Raw genomic sequence first — 23,969 nt, forward strand, 5'->3', positions numbered from 1 at the left:
AGAATTTTCTTTTATATAATGTTAATGTAATTTTGAAATCTACATTAATATAATTGTGAAATACCCTATAATTAATGTATTAATGATAGTCCATAATTTTTCTAAATAATAAACATATCACAACCTTTGAAACATTTTAGAGCGTCAACGTATTTACATTGTCAGTGTTTCAAGTTACAACACTGCTACAAATTGTAACAATAAACACAGAATGGAAGTCATAGCACATTGTTAATAGATCGCCGGCCTGTTGAATGCCGATGCCATCTAGTCAAAACATTTTATTTTGGTTATTGTTCTTGTCAGTTGTTTTGACTGTCAAGCATCGTTTACTTGTGAGTTGTGGTTTTTGTTTGTTTGATGTGCGTATTACAAAAAATAACACTGAAAGTGCCATTCAGTTTTCAGGCTATGTAAAATGTTGTTTGCCTCTTTCCATTTTGTACACCTCCATCAAGTCTCCTCTCATCCTCCTTTGCTCCAAAGAAAAAAGCCCTAGATCGCTCAACCTATCCTCATAAAATATGCTCTCTAATCCAGTCAGCATCCTGATAAATCTCCTCTGCACCCTCTCTAAAGCTTCCACACCCATCCTCTAATGGAGCAACCAGAAATGAAAGTAATTTATTTGCATTGAGTAACACTTTGGTTTTGAGTAATTAAGCTACCCAAACATGTCCATCTGCTACCTAGTTCCAGAATGTATCACTATTCTTTCAGAGTTGATTACTCCTGCTCTGCAACCTTTCACCAACCCCTTTCTTTCTTGGTCCCAGTCTCACCCACTTGCTTAAGCCAATTCTGTCTCGAACATGTGCCACTTCGCAGGAGGTTTATCGTTCTGAAACATTAATTTCCACTTCATCCCCCAGTGATTCTGCTTGACATTTCTTTTTTCCAGATCAAAGGATCTGTTTAGGCTAAAAACTAAACGTCAAAAGATGGACTTACAAAAACAAATGTAACTTTATTTCTTTTTCCTTTACTTCATCTGCAACAAACAGGACTTCCCGGTGCCCAACCATTCTAATTCCACGCCCCATTCCCATTCTGACATGTCAGTCGGCCTCTTCCACTACCATGACAAGGCCATGCTCAGGTTGGAGAAGCAACACCTCATATATCACCTGGGTAACCTCCAACCTACTGGCATGAACACTGATTTCACTAACTTCCAGTAACTTTTCTCCCTCCCCCCTCCCTCTTCTTCCATTCCCCACTCTGACTCCCCTCTTACCTCTTCTCACCTGACCATCACCTCCCCCTGCTGTCCCTTCTCCTTCCCTTTCTCTCCTTCTATCAGATTCCTCCTTCTTTTCCTGTCCTGATGAAGGGCCTCAGCCTGAAACGTCAACTATTTATTCTTCTGCATAGATGCTGCCTGACTTACTGAGTTTCTCCGGCATTTTTTGTGTTCTCCTTTGGATTTCCAGCATCTGCAGATTTTCTCATGTTGGAGATTCCTTCTTCAGCCCTTCACCTTTTCCACCTGTCACCTCCCAGCTTCTTACTCCATCCCCCCTTCCACACCCACCTGCCTTCACCTATCACCATCTAGCTTGTGATCTTTCCCCTGGCCCTTTCCCTTCCTGCCTTGATGAAGGGTTATGGCCTGAAATGTTGACAGTTTATGCCTGTCCAGAGGTGCTGCTTGTTCTGCTGAGTTCCTCCAGCACTTTGTGTGTGTTACTCTGGAATTCCAGAATCACTGGTGGTTACATTTATTTCTTTCTCTTTCAGTGGAAGCACATTTTAAGCACAAGCCGTAAGTGAACCCTTGATTTTGGAGGCTGTGACTACACTGGCAACATCACCTGGCCCTCATGGGTCGCACCGGAATATGAATTGTTTGGTATTTGTGCAGCAGTCTGTTCCTCTCTCTCTCTTTCCCTCCAACCCTCGAATTTCAGCCTTGCCTCCCAAACCCCAGCCACCTCCCCCACGCTCTCCAGTGGGTGGGGAGGGGTAGGGTAGAGATGTCCATCACAAGACAACTGGACTGTGGCAGGAAGTGAGGTTGAAAGTGATATGCATGTGTCCCTAACCAAGAGCATGAATTTTGGGAACTCCCAAAACCAGGCTACAATTCACACACCATTCTGCATGACTAATTCTAATCATTAATAGTTAATCCCTGAATGCTCCTGCCACAATAAGACACTATAAATCCAACATAAAAAGCTGTTTTAAAGAAAAATCATTCTCTTGGTCTACGTAACTACCTATTGTGTCAATTTTCCACAAATCACCGATAAGAAATGGGCATTGCTCTTTAAACAATTTTACTTGAGTATTTGAAGTGAAGATTAAAGTGAACTGTGTAACCTTTAACCAATCTATGTGAGGGAAAACAAGCTTCCAGTGTCCATAAAGAGATTTTGTGTTCATTGTATTTGTGGCCATTCATCTACAAGACTTGATTTTTAAAAAATTCTCCTCAATAAGCATTTTCTTCAGGCTGTTGAGAAAAAGCTGGTGTTAGTGCAAATGAAATATTGTAACTTGATGAAAGCTAGTATGTCTCAGTGGTATTGCTTTCTTCCATAAAATGATACTGCTTGAATTAAATTGTGTCTAGCTGTTTGCAGAGGGCATGTCCTCAAAGAGACGTCTACTGCCGTTAAATAGTACAATGCTAGTTACTCGGAATTGCTGAGTTTAAAGCTTTTAGTGATATGTCGTGTTTTGTGAAGTCTGTGACAAATTATAGTGTAATATATAATTACCATGCTAAACATTGTAAAAAAACTTTCTACATTCTTCCAAATGTCATCTTTTAAGTGTGCATTTCTTGTTTAGAATTGATGTAAAGAAAATCTGAAAATTAAGTTGTGAATAAGTTTCTGTAATTACTTCAGCTGTTAATTTTTATTCATTTGAGTGCAGCCATTTTGACAGTGCAGTTGCATTAAATATTACACTAAACTTATTCTTAGTACAACAGTGGGACCAGTACTTTTTGCTGAGACATAGTCTCAACCCAAATCATTAAAAATCCCTGAAGTTCCAAATAGAAGTAGCATTCTTTCACAGAAGTTGTATAATAAGTTAACATGGTTGTTACATGCAAGCAGGGCTTGAGTTTGAACATGAATATGCCAAATGTAATGGTTTTCAGATGTTGGTAGAAAGATTGGCGTGATGCTTAGATGCATCCCAGGATATGTGGGGACACGTCATTGGGTGTTTAGGGGCAACATCATACACCGTGGCCCAGGCGACCCAGCCAGGGTTGATCAGGCCCTGACTTGTGCCCCAGCAGCACTGGTCCACGGTCACACCTCTTGAATGTAGTTCTCAACCTTGGAAGAGAAAATGAGCCAATGTTGAGTTTAACGGCCTGATGGCATGAAAATTAGATTGTGTCAATTGATGCATAAGAACATTGCTTCCACAGAAATCACTGGGAGCAGTGTCATCAGATAGCTGATGTCAAATTTGCACTCATTGATGTCAGCAGCCTTCAGAAAAGCCACAGAGGATTTGTTAGATCATTTCTCTTTACAGCTATCAAGTAAGTGTCAATTAATTGAGATAAGTGTGTTCTCTCTTTAATTACAAATCTAAAGTAAACTTTTCAGATTCTAATTTATATATTTAAAGTCGGGTGCAATCCAAGTTATTTCACACTTTTCCCTCCCTCTTTAAAGTGATGATGTGCTAAACTCTTGTGTAGCTAAATCTTCCTTTTATTTCTTTCTTCTTCTTCGATACCACGATTCCCCACCCCCCCAACTGACCTGCCAGGTAACATGTTTTTTTAAAGATATTTAATGTTACAACACTGACAAAAGTAAGCTGGTTAATTGCGGAGGAGCATAAACTAGTGAGCTAAATACTTGAACAGGAAAGTTATTGTAAAGAATGAGATGAAATCCCAATCATTGCAATAACACAAAGGATAGGATTATTTGAAACATAAATGTATTCATGTTAATTCCTTTAATATTTACATTTGACTATGGAAACGCACAATCTACAATGGAGAAAATAGTGCTGAAATGAAATGCTTATTAAAAATTTTACTTTGTATGTGTATTCCTTATAATCGGGGGAAAAAAAGTCATGATTCTGCTGCAGAAATGAGATGTTATAGTAACTACATTTTTTTCTCTAATTTTAACTCTTGCTTTCAACAAAAGCTTGTAGTTAAGGCAACCTGTGATTCAAGGTACTATTCCTTTGATAATGCTGATACATGCTTTATAACCTGCCACAGTATGCAAGGAGATTATATGTTCTGCCCATGACCATGTGCGTTTCCTCTGGATGCTCCGGTTTCCTCTTAGATTCCAAAGACATATGGGTTAGTAGGTTAAATTGGTCACATAGGTGTAATTTAGTGGCCTGGGCTCGAATACCCAGAAGGGCCTGTTTACCATACTGTATCTCTAAATAAACTAAAAACAATGTGCTGGAAATAACAGTAGGTCAAACCACATCTGCAAGTAATGGCATTGGTATTTCAGGTCAAAGACCCTTTGGCAGAACTGGGACTGTGGGAAAACTAATTGAAAATTGGAGACAAAATGGGGGATTAGGTTTAGGGATAGGGAATACCTCTGATGGGTTGATGCGTCCCTATTGTCCTGGTGATAAGGTGTTGATGAAGCCATCTGATTGAAGGGATAATAAGGGGAGTTAGAATGTTCAATGTTAATCGAGAGAGAGGACACTGAACCAACATTTACAGATGCTTAACCTACAGAATTGGCCAGTTCTGATGCAGAGAGAATGTGTTGAGAATTTGATACCAAGTCCTGAAGGCTATAGGTTGACTAGACAGAAGATGAGGTCTTTGTTTCTCAAACTCATATTGAGCCTCATTTTAACATTGCAGGCTGGGTACAGAACGGAGAGCCACTTTTATACATTGGGACCACCAGCATTAACAAGTCACAGACTGTACCATTGATTGGCCAAGCCTTGATTGGTTTTTGATGCAAACGCTACTCCTTTCCCAGCAGCATGTTTCAGTATGGTTACTCATCACCATTCATTCTGTCAATGAATAACACTGTCAAGGTTTGTAATTGTTTTCCCGTAAGATGACAAATGTTTTAGTATATATTATTACATAGAAACATAGAAAATAGGTGCAGGAGTAGGTCATTCGGCCCTTCGAGCCTGCACCACCATTCAGTATGATCATGGCTGATCATCCAACTCAGAACCCTGTAACAGCTTTCTCTCCATACCCCCGATCCCTTTAGCCACAAGGGCCATATCTAATTCCCTCTTAAATATAGCCAATGAACTGGCCTCAACTGTTTCCTGTGGCAGAGAATTCCACAGATTCACCACTCTTTGTGTGAAGTTTTTCCTAATCTCGGTCCTGAAAGGCTTCCCCTTTGCCCTCAAACTGTGACCCTTCGTTCTGGAAATACCAGAATTATTCATAAGAGGACCTTAATGTTGCTCAGTTAATTTCCCATTTCAAGCCAGCTTCGATCTCCCAGGTTAGAAATGGCAGGGGCGAGATGTCTAAAAGCTTCATTATTTACCTTAGTGTTCCTGCTCAAAAAGAGCATGATTTTCCATACCTTCCTGGTATTTCCACTGGATGAAGATGGAGATTTCACTGGTCAGAGCTATGACCACCAGATGGCTTTAGGTATCCTTTGGGTTGTTACTTCTGACAAGTTGCCACAATATTGAATGTCTATTGTACGCCCCTTAAAGTTGGTTCAAAAACTTTTCCTAGGTGGATAAATTGTTTAATTATCCCCTTTCTGATTGAGATTGATCTTTGTAATTATCTACCAGCTGCAATATTCAGCAGTAAATTAGATGGACTTTCCCCTTTTCAAGTAATTCCTACAACATAAGCCCATAAAAACATTGATTGAATTCTGCTCCTATCAAGTCCACTCTGCCATTTAATCAGGGCTGATCCATTTTGTTCTCAACCCCATTCTCCTGCATTCTTCCTGTTACCTTTGACTAATCAAGAATCTATCAAACCTTAAATACACCCAATGATGTGGCCTCCACAGCCTCCTGTGGCAATGAATTTCACAGATACACAATCATCTGGCTAAAGAAATTACTCATCCCTTTCCTAAATGGGCTTTTCTAGTCTGAGGCTGTCCTCTGGTCCTAGACTCCTGCACTGTAGGAAACATCTTCTCCATATCCACTGGAGCCAGGCCTTTAACCATTCAATCAGATTCAATGAGATTCCACCCCCCCCCCATTCTTCTAAATTCCAGTGTGTACAGGCACAAGAGCCATCAAACACTCCTCATATGAGGTACAGTCGACGTTTCAGGCCGAGACCCTTCGTCAGGACTCCTGAGACGAAGAGTCTCGGCCTGAAACGTAGACTGTACCTCTTCCTGAGATGCTGCCTGGCCTGCTGCGTTCACCAGCAACTTTGATGTGTTGCTTGTATTTCCAGCATCTGCAGAATTCCTGTTGTTTGACTCCTCATATGATAAGCCTTTCATTCTCAGTTATTTTTGTGAACCTCCTTTAAACCTGCTCCAATGTCAGTCACAGTCTTTCTTAGATAAGGGGCCCAAAACTGCTCACAATATACCAAGTGAGGTCTCTCCAATGCCTTGTAACGCATCAGCTTTGCATACTTGTTTTTACATGCCAGTCCTCTCAAAATGAATGGTAACAATGTACTTGCCTTCCTCACCACTGACTCAACCTGCAAAGTGACATTTAGGGAATCCTGCATGAGGGCTCCCAAGTATACTTGCACCTCAGATTTTTGAATTTTCTGTTTAGAAAATAGTCTACGCTTTTATTCCTTCTCCCAAAGAGTATTATCATACACTTCCCGACACTGTATGCCATCTACCGCTCATCTCCAAATCTGTATAAGTCCTTCTCCAACTTCACTGCTTCCTCAACACAACTTGCCCCTCCACTTATCTTCATATCATCCACAAACTTAGCCACAAAGCCATCAATTCTGTCATCCAAATCAGTGACAGACAACCTAAAACAGTGGTCCAAACACCGACCCCCAATGGAACACTAGTCATTGCCAGCCAATCAGAGAAGGCTCCCTTTGTTCCTACTTTTTTTCCCAATCAACCTGTGCTCTATCCCTGATAGCAACGTTCCTGTAATAGAATGGGCTCTTGTCTTCCTAAGCAGCTTCATGCGCAGCACTTTGTCAAAGGCCTTCTGAAAATCTAAGTGGACATCTATTGATTCACCTTTGTCTATCCTGCTTGTTAATTTATTCAGATTTTGGCCATTTTACTATGTACTTCCAAGTTCCCCAAAACCTCATTCTTAATAATCAACTGCAACACCTTCCCAACTACTGAGGTCAGACTAACTGGCCCATAATTTCCATTTTTCTGCCTCCCTCCCTTCTTAAAGAGTGGAGTGACATTTACACTTTCCTAGTCCTCAGAACCATGCCAGAATCTAGTAATTCTTGAATAATCCTTACTAATGTCGCCACAATCTCTTCAGCTACCTTTCAGAACCTTGGGGTGTAGTCCATCTGGTCCAGATGACATCTACCTTCAAGCCTCTCAGCTTCCCAAACACCATCTCCCTAGTAATAGCAACAGCACTCACTTCAGCCCCCTTACATTCTTCGAATCAGGCATATTGCTAGTGTCTTCCACAGTGAAGACTGATGCAAAGTACTTAGTTTGTCCACCATTTCCTTGTCTATTACTACCTCTCCAGCATCATTTGCCTCTGGTCTTACATCAACTGTTGCTTCTTATACTCCTTATATACCTGAAAACATTTTAAGTATCCTCTGATATTACTGGCTAGATTACCATCATATTTCATCTTTTCCCTCCTTATGGTTTTTAAGTTGCCTTCTGTTGGTTTTCAAGTTTCCCCATCAACTTCCCATTTACTTTTTGCTCTATTACATGCCCTCTCTCGTTTATATGCTGCCTTTGACTTACCTTGTCAGCCTCGGTTGTATCATCTTGCCAAATTGCTTTCAGAAACTCCAGCCGTTACTGCTCTGTTGCCATACATGCTAGTACCACTCTATTCCACTATAATACTTTATTGACTTTAGCTTCTCCCTAATTGCAGGATGAATTCTATCATATTTTATGATAATTGCCTCCTTACGGGTTTCATTACCTTAAGCTTCCCAATCAAATCTGGTTCAGTACACACCCAACCCAGAATTGCTGATCCCCTGGTGGGCTCAACAACAAGCTGCTCTAAAAAGCTAAATACATAGTAGGTATTCAATAATTTTTTTCTTGTAATCCAAAATCAGCACCAATCTGATTCTCCCAGTCTACCTGCATATTGAAATCCCGTGACTATTGTAATACTGCCCTTTTGAAATGCATTTCCTATCTCCCGTTATAATTTGTAGCCCACATCCTGGCGCCTGTTCATAAGTTTGTATATAACTCCAATCAGGGACTATACACATGTATTTCCTTAACTCCACCCACGATCCTACATCTTTTGATCCCATGTTACCTCTAAGGATTTGATTTCATTTTTTAGCACAGAGCCACGCATGTCCTCTGCCTATCCTTTGATACAATGTACATCCTTGGATGTTAAGGCTCCCAACCATAATCTTCTTTCAACCACGAGTCTATTATGCCCACATCATACCAACCAATTTCTAACTGTGCTACAAGATCTACCTTATTCTGTACAACACCTTCAGTTCTCAATCCATCACCTTTTTTGATTTTGTCACTCTTTTACAGTGCAATTCATCTGACTGACTGTAATTTTGCCTGTTCTACCTGGCAGTCTCACTACACACTGTAACTGCTTGTATACCAACTTCCCTGTCACCTCGGTTCATACGCCCCTCCCAAATTAATTTAAACCGCCTCCAATAGTTCTAGCAAACCTGTCCAGTTCTGGTGTAACCCATCCCTTTTGTACAAGTCATACCTCCCCTCAGAAGAGATCATAAGGATCCAGAAATCTGAAACCCTGCCCTCTGTACCAGTTCCTCCACCATACATTCATATGCCTAATCATACTACTCTTACCTTCACAAATGTGTGCCAAAGGCAACAATCCAGAGACTGATTGCTACCCTGGAGATCCTGCTTTTGATCTTTCTACCTAGCTCCCTAAATGCTCGCTTCAGGACATCTTCCCTTTTCCTACTTAGGTCATTGGTGCCAATATGTAACTAAGACTTCTGGTGGCTCAGCCTCCCTCCCTCTTTAGAATGCCATGCACCCAATCTGAGACGTCCCTGGCACTTGGGAGACAATCACATCCACAAAATCTCATGTATACTCCTCTATGGAATGCCCTATCACTTGTGCAGTCTCCTCTTCCTTTCTGAACCACAGCACCAGACTCAGTGCCAGAGACCTAGTCGCTACAGCTCCGTCCTGGTAGGTTGTTGCCACCCCCTCCACCAACAGTATCCAAAACAGTATACTTATTATTCAGGGTAATGGCCATAAGGATACCCTTCACTGGTGTGCCATTTCCTTTCCTTCTCCCAACAGCTACCCAGGTATCCGGCTTCTGCAACTTAGGAGTGACTACCTCCCTGTAGCTCCTAGTCATAGTCATAGTCATACTTTATTGATCCCAGGGGAAATTGGTTTTTGTTACAGTTGCACCATAAATAATTAAATAGTAATATGTAAATTATGCCAGGAAATTAGTCCAGGACCAGCCTGTTGGCTCAGGGTGTCTGACCCTCCAAGGGAGGAGTTGTGAAGTTTGATAGCCACAGGCAGGAATGACTTCCTATGACGCTCTGTGCTGCATCTCGGTGGAATGAGTCTCTGGCTGAATGTACTCCTGTGCCCAACCAGTACATTTATGTAATGGATGGGAGACATTGTCCAAGATGGCATGCAACTTGGGCAGCATCCTGTTTTCAGACACCGTCAGAGAGTCCAGTTCCATCCCCACATCACTGGCCTTACGAATGAGTTTGTTGATTCTGTTGGTGTCTGCTACGCTCAGCCTGCTACGCTCAGCCTGCTGTCCCAGCACACAACAGCAAACATGATAGCACTGGCCACCACAGACTCATAGAACATCCTCAGCATCGTCTGGCAGATGTTAAAGGACCTCAGTCTCCTCAGGAATTAGAGATGGCTCTGACCCTTGTAGACAGCCTCAGTGTTCTTTGACCAGTCCAGTTTATTGTCAATTCGTATCCCCAGGTATTTGTTATCCTCCACCATGTCCACACTGACCCCCTGGATGGAAACAGGGGTCACTGGTACCTTAGCTCTCCTCAGGTCTACCACCAGCTCCTTAGTCTTTTTCACATTAAGCTGCAATCACTTCCTCAGTTTCACATATGAGCTGAAGGGCATCGAGCTGCAGCTCAGTGCACCAGGTGCAGATAATGGCTACCCGGGAGGCTGGAGGCCTCCCAGAATTGCCCCATCTCACACAAAGAAAACAACACAGCCCCTGGAGCCATCCCCACTGCTCTAACTATGTACTAACAAAGGAATAAAAAGAAACTTACCAGATACTTACCTTGCCCAAGGTCATTTTTATTCTTTTCTAATAATTCTTACAACAGTACATTTTAACATAACCTTCATTCAAACGTAGTAAGTCAAGCTAACTCACTGTACCACTTGCTGGGCACTATAAATTCTGCTTAATATAGATGGGCTGTTTTAGAACTGAGGGAGCTGAAGAATGTGTGAGAAGAAAATAGATCACAAAAAAATAAGAACGTTGAAAGCTAAGATGCTATTCAAAAGAATAAAGTCAAGTAATAGTGAACTATCACTTTGACTATTCCACTGTTAAAATGGAAAGGGGATTTTTACAGATTATTTAAGACACCTACAATTCTTTTTGCTGTAAATTGTATCTGCTGATTGTCGGTCACACTATAAATTGTAGTCACTATTGGCATGATTAACAGCCCTGAAGATACTTATCCTTTTCTGGATTGATCTTCTTGCCTTCCTCAAATAAATCTAAATCAAATTGCCTAAATAGCTGACTGATGCTGAGCTATCACAGATATTTGCATACCACTCTGCAAGCTGTTTCCTCTTTGTACAAATAAGGCAAAGTAAAATTACTAGCACATGACATGGGCAGTGCAGGCACAGTCCTGTGATTTGTTATAAGCCAATGATCATCATTTATCCTAATACATCAGCAACACTACCTCAGTGGCAGGAAAACTAAAAGAATACAAAATGCTCAGGAGGTCAGGTATCATCTCATTCCATGGAAATAAATGAACTGCACAGGAACTCACTTATCCCCTTTCTTTAAAAATCAGTCAAGTAAAAAAAGTATTTTCTTCAGATGAGGAACACTTATGTTTGTGATTACCATTTGCAAATTGTATTTGCTGTTGTTTAGCATCCTGCTACTGTCATTTATTTACTATCAACAGTCTGGTTCAGCTGCTCGTGGGTTCAAGTCCAACCCAGCAACAAGAACACAAAAAATCTAGACAAACGGTTTGTGCATAACCAAAGGTGCAGAGTTGGAAGGGCTTTCTTTGTTCTTCTGTAAGGTATACTCGTATAGAGACAGCCTTATAGATTTTCTGGCAATCTAAGCCCTGTTGATATACTTATCTTAAATACATCTAGCAATCAGCACATTGTGGGACCTTATTGTGCAAATATTTGCTGATATGTCTTTGCCATTTCATGCAATAAGTCTGGAAATTGTGCCAGAATTAAATACATTTTGTACATGCAATAAAAATATTCTATCTATGGAGATTAGTGTCATAACAGGTAGTAATTATAGGAGTTTATGATTACTTACTTTGTCCAGACATGCTTACTTGCTGTTGTTGATTCTCTATTCTACAACATAGCAATTGTGATCTTGTTTAAAAATACCGATCAGTTCTAAACTGCCAAGCTACTATTTTTTCATTTAAACAAAGTCAAAATAGATCTGTAATAAAATCCGGATCAATAACAACTGGGGGGGAAAGTACAAAGCAAAATCAGAATGTTGAGTTGAAAAATTTTGCTGAATATACGACTTCATTCTGAGGTGCCATGTACAAATGAGTGTCCTTTGCTGCATCTCTGCATTACAACCAAGTTTCACAACTGTGCTAGCAAAGGGCAAGTGGTAATGAAACAGTGCAAAATTATTTTTGCATGTTAATTCTGCACCACTCTAACAATTTAACAAATGCATCACACATCCTTTGAAACAAATTATTTTAAATTTACCATCTGACAAATGGAATACAATAGTGTTTTTAGAAATATTACTGATTCCACATACAATGTACCAAGGTACGCTTAGTGTTCTGCACATCAGTATTCCGAAAACTTAACTGAGTGAGGAAGTACTAAAAGTACTAAAGCACTTTTCATACTAAAAGTGTTTCATTGCTTGGAGAAGTTCTGGACTTTGTACCAAAGGAACTAATTATTTTCCTTTAATGATAAATACAGAAATTTTTTTAAAAAAGACAACATTCCAATTTACCAACAGAAATATCACTTAAATAGAGAAAGTCGTTTTGTACGCTATCTCCAAACTGGGCCTATGAAACGTTCAAAGGTTAAGTATTACAGACAGCATTTGGTGTAGAAGACAATTATATATGATTATCAGGTCTGCAAAGCATAAATTACATTTACTCTAAAATTCATGTAACCAACTCCATCCAATTTCATCAGAGCTTGGTACTTTGCCGTGTGACAAACTCCAGTTCCTGATTATGGCAACATTATACACATCTTTCAACAAGTTTTAGCACCTGAAATTTGATGCTTAAAAATCATTGTATCTTTCTAGCATGCAAATCTTCAACATGCAGATTCAGCCCTGACACAGTATTTACAATATTCTCAGAGCGCCTGGATACAATTCCTAGCACAACATTTACCATTTCAAATAAAATAAGGGGTAGCGACAATCTGCTTTAATCTGATTTATTGGTTCAGAAGTAGTTAAGACCACCTTTGTGCATGATCCTTTGTGATCTGTGAGCAACTGGTTCACCACTTGTGTAAAAGTGCTGCTGATCCTTACAGCTGTACTTTTGTTCCTATCGAAAACTATTCTGCCTCATAAAACAAGAATTAGTTTTATCAATTTGAGATGCCTCAATGTTCAAACAAGAGCGACCATCTTGTTTGACGCAGCTGACACGATCAGGTGTAGTGCCATTGACATCAACATCCCAGTACAAAGCTGCAAAGTATTTGAAACTTAATGTAAAATAATCTAGAAAGACAAAACTTATTACATCAGTGAACACACAGCCAATGGAACCGTTCTTTAAACCATGAACTGTCTACTGAACATAAATAATACAGCATTTCCAATATAGACAAATAGGAAACATCATTTGCATTTCCTTCATAAAAAGGGAAAGAGCACTCTCTGCTGATGCTCACCGAAACAATCATGTAAAACGTCCCACAGTATAGCAGTTTTATTTCTGGTACACGCAGGTTGTTCTTTAAACACCTCACTGGAATATTGTCTTTAGATCTTTATATCAAAGTTAATTGTCTTCTTAGTCAAGATCAATAGGATTGACATCTTCTGGTCCTTCTCCATCAACCTCATCATCCTCTCCTGTACCCATCAAGCTGTTCAAAAGGTTTCCTGGAAAAGAAATAACTATTATAGTCACAGGATTTAATACAGCAAACATCCATCATTTTTTAGAATTTATGATAACAACCAATTTCTTTCAATAAATGTTAAAACTCTCTAAATGCTTTCAAAATCTAAGTTTCACTTTAAATCAAAAATCATGCATCTGACTGCATTTTACATTTGACTTTTTAATGTATAAATTCCTAGTCAAATTCAAAATGAGATCTGTGTCTGTAAATTTGCTGTGATCACCAGAGGACTGTCATAATGCCCAGCTCTGCTCCAATTAAAGATTCAAAGTAAATTTATTATCAAAGTACATATATCACCATTCAAAATGCATGTTTCAATGCACATATACTCTTCCTCAGAATGCTAACTACAAACAGAAAAGAAAGGGTATCCTTAAATGCTGCCCAAATACATGTATTTTCTAGCAAGATATTTCACAACATTAGCTTCTGACTGTCAAAGAAAGAGTGAGGTAAAACTATACCAGGCCTACGCACCTTGTCATAATTAATGACACATTACTTGCTCAGTCTGCACCAGCGTTCATACAATGCTTCAACTGAAACTGATTTTGATCTGTGTGTTTTTTTATACATCCCAAGGAAGTAACTAAGCAGCTTACTAACCACAGATTATTTCACAGATACTATATCTTTGAGATAGTCAGCAAAATAACCAAATACGTTGGAATTCTATGTTTATGCACAGCTTTCAACATTTTAAAGAATTGTTTTTGCCTCCATCAACCTTGTGCACCCATCAGAAGTAATTCTGTATTTGACATCTATCCTTATACAATCACAAAGTGCTCAGTTTTCAAAACTGCATCTTATATTCAAATTGTAGTCTTACTAAATAACTAGGAACTAATTTAAGAGGGAATAGTGGGGATAAGCTCCTACTACCTAGTAAATGCTCCCAATGACGTGCATTTCAAATAGCCTTTGACAACCATGTAACATTTGACATGCATGTAACGAGAGTTGTTTAACTCATCTTCCACCTTGGCCACGAACTTATCAATCACCCCTGCTGTGGACCACTTCTACAAAGAAGGGATCCGTATGCTCCACGACCACTGGACTAAGTGTGTACGTGTAGGAGGGGACTAGGTTGAAAAATAAATGTGCTAGGTTTTCTAAAATTGACTCCTTCTACCTTAGGCCACGAACTTATCAATCACCCTCGTATATCAGTCTCTGCCATTCCTTTGGATTCATCAGCTGTGTGGAGAGGGGGAGCCTGCTGCATGGCCAACAACTTGCTCTCCACATCGTACTGCCGTGGCTTGTGTACTGGCTTGCATGGTTGACCCTGATCAAATGAAGGTCTACTTCATTGGTCAGATTCACAAGAAACTGTTTCTGCAATGTACAAACTGCAGTGGGTTATTTTATGCAGAAGACAAAGAAATAAAATCACATTAAAAATATTACTGTTAATGTTCACACTTTTCACTGGTTAAATAGGTTTTGGCTCTAAGATACTTTCACAATAGTTAAATTCTTAACACATTGTGAAGATATTCCTAATTTATTGGTGTAAAGTAATTCATATTTTGTAATGGAACAGAATTGGGATCATTTGCTAAAATTCAAGCACCAAAATACTAAACAGAGCCAGAAGAGCTGGCTTCACATCACCCCTGTTTGACATGCATGTACTATGAGGTTCATGTTGTGCAACGCATTCACTGGACTTTCTAGGAACTTGGTCAGCCCAACTAATCTTGCTGATTTGCTTCAACGTGCATGTTTTTAAAGTTAATGAACACAGACTTCCTTTGAGTAGTATAATTACTGATCAAATAAGCATGTGGAATGAATCAGAATGGGTAATAATTAAAATTTAACTATTGTTGATTTGTTACCTCAGTGCAATGTGGTAAGCATTCACTAACTATTACCTACACAATCCTGACCTGCTTCACACCGCTACCATCAATGTCATAAATACAAGATATTCAGGCTAGGAAAACAGAGTAAAATGTCTTTGGTAGTATTCTATCTCCTCCCTCCCAAATACTGCATCCTTCAAGTGATAATTCTGAGATCAGAGCCTCAGCTCTTCACAAAGGTTACCCAAGATATAATTGTAAACATTTCCTCTGATTAAGCATAGAAATACAAAGGCTAACACCTCCATCTTCGCCAAAGCTGTAATTAGATCAGACCACATCTCCGCCTAGACTGCTCACTTTCATCTTCCACTGCTTTTGGCCCCTTATCGCCAGACCAAATATTTCATTGTAACGCTTACCCATCTCCTAGCCGCTACACTCCTGAAAACGCCAGTTCCTCCAAAACTCAGCTACCTATACGCCATACCAGAGGTGGTGAACATTTTAGGGTACGTGTGCCCAAAATCGGGATAAGCTTTTCAAAAATTCTCTTGCGTGCCATGTTAATTCTGAGCAGAGATTGATTAATGATTAGTAACAATTATGGACTTTAAGGAAAAGTTGTTTGCTTATTTTATGCATTCATTGTTTTATTATTAATAGAAGTGTAACAGGGACAAATTGAAATGAATGAAGCATTTTAGAAAATGTTCAAAACTATCAATATTAATCTGTTAAAAAGGCAAAAATATTAAAAAATAGTATTGTTATTGTAACCATTTACAATCCAAATACAGAGCTGTGCACCAGGATTTCAAAACATATCATCCAATGTCACATGTTCACACAACCATCTAATGACGTCCTGCCAGAGTGAGACATTTCCTGGGAAAACAACTCACTGCTCTCTGGTTATCAAAAAATCATTCGTTGCTTCATTTGGCAGTGAATATAATGATTATATACCTTTTACTTATGGGCGGGTTTAAACAATTGAGGGGTGGCACTGCATACTGCATGCCACATGCCAACAAAATATTTGCAGGTGCCATCTTGGGAACGTGTGCCAGCCTTGCGACTATCAACATGAAGGCACTAGAAACAGGGTGCGTCAATTACTTGCTTTTCAATGAGGCCATCACTGATCTATTTGCTGCTCTGATCTCTCTATAATCCTCACTTCCACAAAAGTCTAAAATCGAACAAGATCTGATGAATGGTCAAAATGACACAAACTGTTAACTGTTTCACTTCCACGGCCTGCTTCAGATCCTGGGACAACATTACCAAACAAAATCCAATTTAACCTGGTCTTGAAATATTTAATTGATTCAGCAAATGCACTAGTGCTGTGACTCTGATTTTAACATTGTACTCCCTTGCTCTGGATTTCACTCATGCAACACGCAGGAGGATTGAAACAATCTGTTGGGGAAAGAGGACGGAAATCAGATCATGAACATAAGAGATTCTGCAGATGCTGGAAATTCAAAATGCTGGAAGAACTCAGCAACTCAGGCAGTATCAATGGAAATGAATAACGAGTCGACTTTTTGGGCCAAGACCCTTCATTAGGACAGATCGAATCATGCTGCATCTAACCCTGACAATGCTTGACCTCGATAGTGTTTACTTGTCATGCAAACTGACAGTAAAGCCCGAGAGCCTTGATGAGTGCAATGATCATAAATAAAAGTATACCTTTTGTTTTAATTGCAACAGGCTGCTGATTTTAGGTATAATTAACGACAGCTCTGCAAACATGACTTGAACCCCTGCTTTAGATGCTCTATCTACATCACATTAACTAGCTGAATAGAAGATGCCACATTTATGTTAGATACAAGAGGATTATGTAGCACTTAAGGAAATTAATCGCTTACTTTATAATGTAAATAACTCCATAACTGGCTTACCTAATAATCCTCCATATGAGGAAGTCTGTCTTGGTGCAACTCCAAAGAAAATCTGACCTATTCGGTCTAGATACTGGAATTAAAAATAGCAAAAAATCAAAATCTGAAAGCTTAATCTACTTAGATGAAGGAAGACAAGGAGCATTTGTTGTAAATCAGTAAATATGCAGATACTGACAGTTGCAGCATAGTCTGAAATAGTGTGCCTCAGTAATTCAAAGAAAATGATTTCACAAATTTAAACTGAATTATTATTCAGATGGTTATAGCTTAATTGTTTTTAAATAACTCGTAACTTTTTAAAACATAATTTTGATTGATTCTACAAAGTTTTCTCATGGGGGTATATGGAAAATGCTTCACGTTATGAGAGTTTAATACACAATCATATTGGATCCTCTGTACATCCATATAGTAGCTCAATAATACTTTTAATTACAGTTTTACAACTTTTCCCAATTTACTTTTCCCTCTCTTTGCTGTTATTTGGCAATGAGCTAAATTATGTTTGAAAGCAGAAGTGTTTTTCCTGTAGTTTCACAAACACTGTCAGCAATTCCATTTAACTGAAAGATGCAGTGTAATCAACTGATTTCAGATTCCATCTTGTTTGAGCTGGATCTTTGAAGGAGCAAAGAGATATTCAGTCAAACTCTTCTTTTAAAAAAAAGAAAACCGAAAAAGGCTTCATGGCTAACTTGTTAGATGCATCATTAGTTTTTGATTATTCCCACTGCTTAATCTTACATTACCAGAATCAACTACTGTATCTCTCAATTTATCAAAGTTCACAAAACCGTAATTCATTATGAGAAAAGGGCTGAGTATGAAAAAATGGCTTAAAAGAAAAATTTTAATACCTTTTCCAATTGCTGTAAACAAATATAAAAAAGCTCAGCAAAATTCATCAGTGGCCTTAACTCTCAGTTAGTATTTTTTAAGGAAATTCCTTGTTACGTGATTTATAATGATTTCATTACCTAAAATCACAGAAAACCTTGCCAACAGGTTTCCACAACCACTCATGACCATTAAAATAATATGACTCAAAATTTCTGTTTATGCTGAAAATTCTCATGTATTGTTAAAGCAGAAAATGTGCACGACTATGCGCAAGTTGTATTAAAGCTGACCTACCTTAATATCCTCATTCAAATGGAGTGACTCCTCCAAACGCAAATGGGCATTTGCTTCCTGTTGCAGCCTGAAATGTGTGAAGGGGAAAGAGAGGAAATAAGGGCTTCCTAATCCTCTTCAAGTTTCTCCCCCATTTCTATTGTGGCCCCATTTTCATGTTTACCACCTATAGGAATTCACATAGCTTGCAACAAGAAATAAGAGCAATCAACTGCGTACAAAGTTTAAGAGGTCATGCAGACCATCTTGTTTCAGCTGGATCTTTGAAAAAGCCAAGAGATACTCAATCAAACTCTTGCCTTTCCCCAGTGCCCTGCAATATTTCCTTTGACAGAGAGGATGGATATGCCTAAATCTGCTACCACTATTTCTTCAATTGCCGTATTCCACAACAACTTACTGCAAAGCAAGAAATGGCCTCTCCACACTCCTTTCTCACATCTACAAGCACAAATGCACAAGGTGGAACTTGCAAAATGATTGAGGGAAGAGTAGAAATACGCTAAAGGTGGTATTTAGTCAAGAGGACTGTTAGCCTAAAACAAGCACAACGAGCTGGAATGAATCCAAATCTCTTTTTCCATCCTATAAAACATAAGGGTAGTCAGTCCGTTAAATCAATACTGGATCCCAAGGAGTAATTCCAAAAAATCAGCCCTATTCATCTCCCCTCATTTTGACGTGCCCTCAAACACACATCAACTCTCCTGTGACTTTTTGCCATTAACTTGCGTTAGCCTACCAGCATGTTTTTGGAAAGTGGAAGCAAACCAGATTACCCAGAGGAGACTTAGGCAGGCATGATGAAAACATGCAAACTCCACACAGACAACATCCAAGGTTGGATCAAACCTGGAATTGTGAAACAGCTGCACTAAGTGCTGCACCACAGCTATTACATCCAAAGTATTACAAAATGCAAGGGATAACAGACATTGAAATGTAACCACTTTACTGCCTAATGCCAAATGGAAATGGTGCAGCTCAGATTTCACCTATGGCAAAAGCAGGTTTAGTTCAATAGCTCTTTTTCTTCCGAAAGATTTAGGACAATGTGAGGGAGGGCCACAGACCCCATGAAAACCTCTTTTCTCTCACTTTATTCCAGAATCAGACAAGCTCATGCCAAAGGTAAGGAGAGCCATTGTCCATTTATGCTTCACACATCATTCATATCTCAAGATATTCTGGGAGAGGTGGTGCCTGGAGCCAGAGTGACAGTAGGGAATTTAAAATTAAGTAAAAGCAGCTTGTATTTGAGATGATTCATAATGCATGCAAATTTTCTCCACGATAAGAAACAGGAAAATCGGCTCTTTGACCCATTGAATCTGTGATGACCATCAAGTACCCATCTACAATAATCATATTTTCTGGCACTCAGCCCATAGCCTTCTCTGACATGGTGTTTCAGGTCACTTAAACCACTACTATGAGACTTATAATTTTCTACAATAGCTTACCAAAATCCAGAAAGCCTCCAGCCCAGTCATTTTCTCTCCTTGTAGCTGAAACTCATCCTATCTATAGTGTGACCACTGAACTAAGCATAGTACTCCAGCTGTGGTCTAAGGTTCTACATAGCTGTACCACTAACCTCTTGCTGTTATTGCCTGTATGCTGACTAACAAGGTATGTACAGCTTCTTAACCATACATATTCTGCTGCTTTCATAGACCTATGCACCAAGGGCCTTCTGTTTCTTAGTAATTCCTAGGGTTCTTAATATTGTATATTAGCTCTCCCAAAGAGTATCACCTCTCATCTTACAGGATTAAATTCCATCAGTCATGCCTCTACCCATCTTACCAGTTGATCAATATCATACTGCAGCCAAAGACTATTCTCCTCACTCTCAACACTATCTGCAGACTTAACTGATCATAAGCTATACATTTACATCCAGACAGTTCATAAATAGAAAATACTAAGATTGTAGCATGAACACCTTAGCACAGGCTTCCAAACCGGTCACTTGGTGCTTCCTAAAACAAAGCCCATTTCGATGCAAATTACTCAGTTCCCTAGGATTTCAATGGCTCTTTTTGGATTTTGGCGAAGGCCTCGTTGAAGGAAGGCCATTCAAACTACATCAAGTGTCCACCTCATCAACTCCCGGTGTGCTACATTTGCTTGGAAGTTCCAAACTTCTAAAGATTCAGGATGGAGCAGACCGAGACAATATTATGAAAAGGCAGATATCTTTCTGATCAACAAATAACTGCTGCCAACACTTAAAATTCTCATGTTCTTATTCTGAAACAGCAGTTGCATCACATAAAGTGCTGAAGGGCTAGGAAAAAAATGAAAGGATATTATACACTGCTATGCCTGCATTACATTAAGGAGGAAGACTTCATGCCTGATTTTCTCTTCAGGCATGCAGCAGGAGGCAAATTTCCATTTGTGAAGGAAGGAGTCCTGAGAAGGAGACAAGATCATCAGTCCAAACAACACACAATCACATGAATATATAAAACTGGACCTGATGTGGGCCACTCTACCCTTTGAGTCAGTTTTCCTATTCAATTAGATCACGGGTGGCCTTCTATATCAACTCCACTATCTTCAATCCCTGTCTTAAATGAAGTTCCTTACTGAACATCACAGTCCTTTGGTACAGAGAACAAAGGTTTATTCAAGATTCGTGATGGTTTAATGCAATTTCCAGTACACAATTGTAAAGGAGAATGAATTAATTCTTCCTCCAGAACTGATAACTGCATGTAAAAAACACACAAATATAAAGAACACAGTGATTTAAAAAACACTACATAACATAGCTTACATGCATAGACTGATTATACGTACATAAAATAACACTTGGTAGATGAGTGTCTGTACATAAAGTGACTGACAGGAAATGATAAAGTAGTGGTGATGATGGGTGTGGTGCAGTAGTGGGTACAATCCTTCTTGTGAAAAACCTGTGAATAAATGGATGCCTCAAAAAAGCGGCATCCATCATTAAGGACCCCAATGACCCTAAGACATGCTCTCTTATTACTACCATCAAGGAAAAGGTACAGGAGCCTAAAGACACACACTCAATGTTTTAGGTGCAGCTTCTTCCCCTCTGGCATCAGATTTCTGAAGAGACAATGAACCAATCCGTGAACACTACCTCACTATTTTAGCTCTCTTTTAGTACTACTTAGTTAATTTAGTTTTTAAAATATATTTACCTGTGTAATTTATAGTAATTTTTTAGGTATTACACTGTACAGCTGCTGCAAAACAACAAATTTCAAAACATGTCAGTGAAGTTAACTCTGATTCCGAGTTTACAATCTCAGGTTATAAACTTTCCAGTCAATCCTCCTAATACCTACCTAATCATGGCGCTTGATATGGCAGTAAAGTCATCTTTCACACTTCTATAGTGCAATGAAAACAAGCCTAGAATACTTCCAGAAATGGGTTTATATCAATGACCTGAGTAAGAGAAGTGGAAGTATCAAATCAATATACTGGAAATGCCTTTATTATTACTGAATCCAAGTTTATTAAATTACAGTGAGGTGAAAAGTAATTTGTAAGGGGACATAAAAATGATATTGTACATGTTAATGTTTCATCTTGATGTCTTGTTCGCTCACATGTCATTATCCTTTTGCAGCCACTTTATGTTCTACTCTCAAGTTATTCATCAATTGACATCACCTCTTAGCCCCCTCAAGTAAGGGATTAGTCCAGACACAAAGAGCAGCCGAGCAGCATCGATTTTATGTAATTATTTCTTGTTTAAAACTTGCTTGTTTCTTGAAAATCCAAGTAAACAACCTTCAGATGCTTTTTATCTACCAAGCCAGTCAAACCCATGACCTCTCACAACATGAACGAAGCCAATAAAAGTTAGTTACCTACCTCAATGTACATTGGATCTCTCTTTAAAGATGGCTGATACTGTTCACATAACACTGTAAAAACGGTAAGTTTCCCCCTTTAGCAAAGAATAAAGTACAATAAATATGTTAAAAAATTCTTACAGCTTGCCCAAACTTTCAAATTCTTTTCCATAAAGAAAATACCTACCCCTCAACAGCAAGTAATAAGAACCAAATAAAGTTTAACAAAGGCTGTACAAATGGAGGCCCTTTTTCTATAGAAGGATGCTTCTCTGTATAAGTTGTGAAGACCAGCGACGCTGTGTTCTTATTTTTTAAGCAAAGAAATCTGGAAAAAAGATGGAATTCAAAAATCAGTAAAATCAGCAGTAACAAATTTGTAACCAATGTTAAGGAAATCTCAGAAGTACATTATGGATTGCTTTATCAAAGTTCATTTGGCTACAGAGCAACACACCCGATTCAAATGGTATTCAACCTATTATTTTTTTAATGGAAAAAGGGGAAAAAATTGAAAACTTTTTAAATAAATCAAAAACTTCAAAACAGGTGTATAAATAAACATCTGTTTTAATAGAACATAGAAATCTACAGCACATTACAGGCCCTTCGGCCCACAATGTCGTACTGACTGTGTAACCTACTCCTGAAACTGCCTAGAATTTCCCTACCGCATAGCCCTCCATTGTTCTAAGCTAATGACCTATCTAAGAGTCTCTTAAGGAGAAAAGACCAAGTTCATTCTACCTAATCTCATAAGGCATGCTCTCCAATCCAGGCAACAATAATCAACAATACCTTGTGAAATTTTTCTTTTAAAATATAATATTAAAACAACTTCATTCAGGGGGTGATGGGAGTATGGAACGAGGTGCCAGTGGAAGTACTGGATGTGGATTGAACTTCAACATTTAATAGAAGTTTTGGATAAGTATGGGGTGTGGAGGGCTATGGTGCAGTTGCAGGTCAATGGGATTAAACAGAATAACGGTTCAGCACAGACGAGATGAGCCAAAGGGCATGTTTCTGTGCTGTAGTGCTCTGACTCTAACTTTAAAAATATTCTACATTCAAAACCTTTAATGATGTCATGAACAACTAAAATGAGCATTTTGAAAGAGGAGATGTCAAATTTACATCTTTGTGGAGTCAAAAAAAAATCAAACCATTCAGCTTAGCATTCATCATCAGCTTTCTAAAGTTTGAACAGGATCAATGGGATAACTTTCTGTTTAAAAAGCCTTAAGTAAAAATTTAGAATTCGTATCATTTAATTTCTCCAAAACAGATGTTAAATACCAATAAGATCATAAGACATAGGAGCAGAATCAGGCCACTTGGTTCATTGAGTCTGCTCCACCATTTTATCATGGCTATTCCTCTCAGCCCCAATCTCCTATGTTCTCCCCATATCCCTTCATGCCCTGACCAATCAAGACTCTATCAACCTCTGCCTTAAATATACATACAGACGTGGCCTCCACAGCTGCCTGTGGCAACGAATTCCACATTCACCACCCTCTGGCTGAAGAGATTCCTTATCTCAGTTTTAAAAGGACGCCTCCTCAGGCTGTGTCCTCTGGTCTTAGAATCTCCCACAAGAAACATCCACTTTATCAAGACTGTTCATCAAACGATAGGTAACCCCTCATTCTTCATATGATAAACTGTTCAACCCTGTAAACATTTTTGTGAACC

The 23,969-nt window shown here is 39.0% G+C and overlaps 2 protein-coding genes across 6 annotated transcripts in view; one reads left to right on the plus strand and one right to left on the minus strand.

Annotated features, from left to right (window-relative positions):
• The window catches only part of LOC140203179 (arf-GAP with dual PH domain-containing protein 1-like), a 211,154-nt gene extending 207,078 nt beyond the window's left edge, over window positions 1-4,076 (plus strand). The window contains exon 11 of the mRNA XM_072269091.1: window positions 1,741-4,076. Within this exon, the coding sequence (XP_072125192.1) occupies window positions 1,741-1,769 (29 nt within the window). The 3' untranslated portion in view covers window positions 1,770-4,076. The remainder of the gene's footprint in view (window positions 1-1,740) is intronic.
• An 8,251-nt stretch (window positions 4,077-12,327) lies between these two features.
• get4 (guided entry of tail-anchored proteins factor 4) overlaps window positions 12,328-23,969 on the minus strand; it is a 44,272-nt gene continuing 32,630 nt past the window's right edge. The window contains exons 6-10 of one of the 5 annotated variants that reach the window (XR_011887316.1): window positions 22,459-22,599; window positions 22,291-22,366; window positions 17,287-17,359; window positions 14,689-14,894; window positions 13,437-13,524 (exon numbers count right to left, since the gene is read on the minus strand). Coding sequence is in view for 4 of the 5 variants with exons in the window: in XM_072269099.1 (XP_072125200.1) it covers window positions 13,433-13,524; window positions 17,287-17,359; window positions 22,291-22,366; window positions 22,459-22,599 (382 nt within the window). In the remaining variant the exon portion in view is untranslated. Of the gene's footprint in view, window positions 13,525-14,688; window positions 14,895-17,282; window positions 17,360-18,423; window positions 18,491-21,748; window positions 21,859-22,290; window positions 22,367-22,458; window positions 22,600-23,969 lie in introns of those variants that run through there. The other 4 variants (XM_072269099.1, XM_072269100.1, XM_072269102.1 and 1 more) reach the window with 4 other exon arrangements.

The sequence above is a fragment of the Mobula birostris genome, chromosome 9, assembly GCF_030028105.1.
Source record: "Mobula birostris isolate sMobBir1 chromosome 9, sMobBir1.hap1, whole genome shotgun sequence".
Taxonomy (NCBI): domain Eukaryota; kingdom Metazoa; phylum Chordata; class Chondrichthyes; order Myliobatiformes; family Myliobatidae; genus Mobula; species Mobula birostris.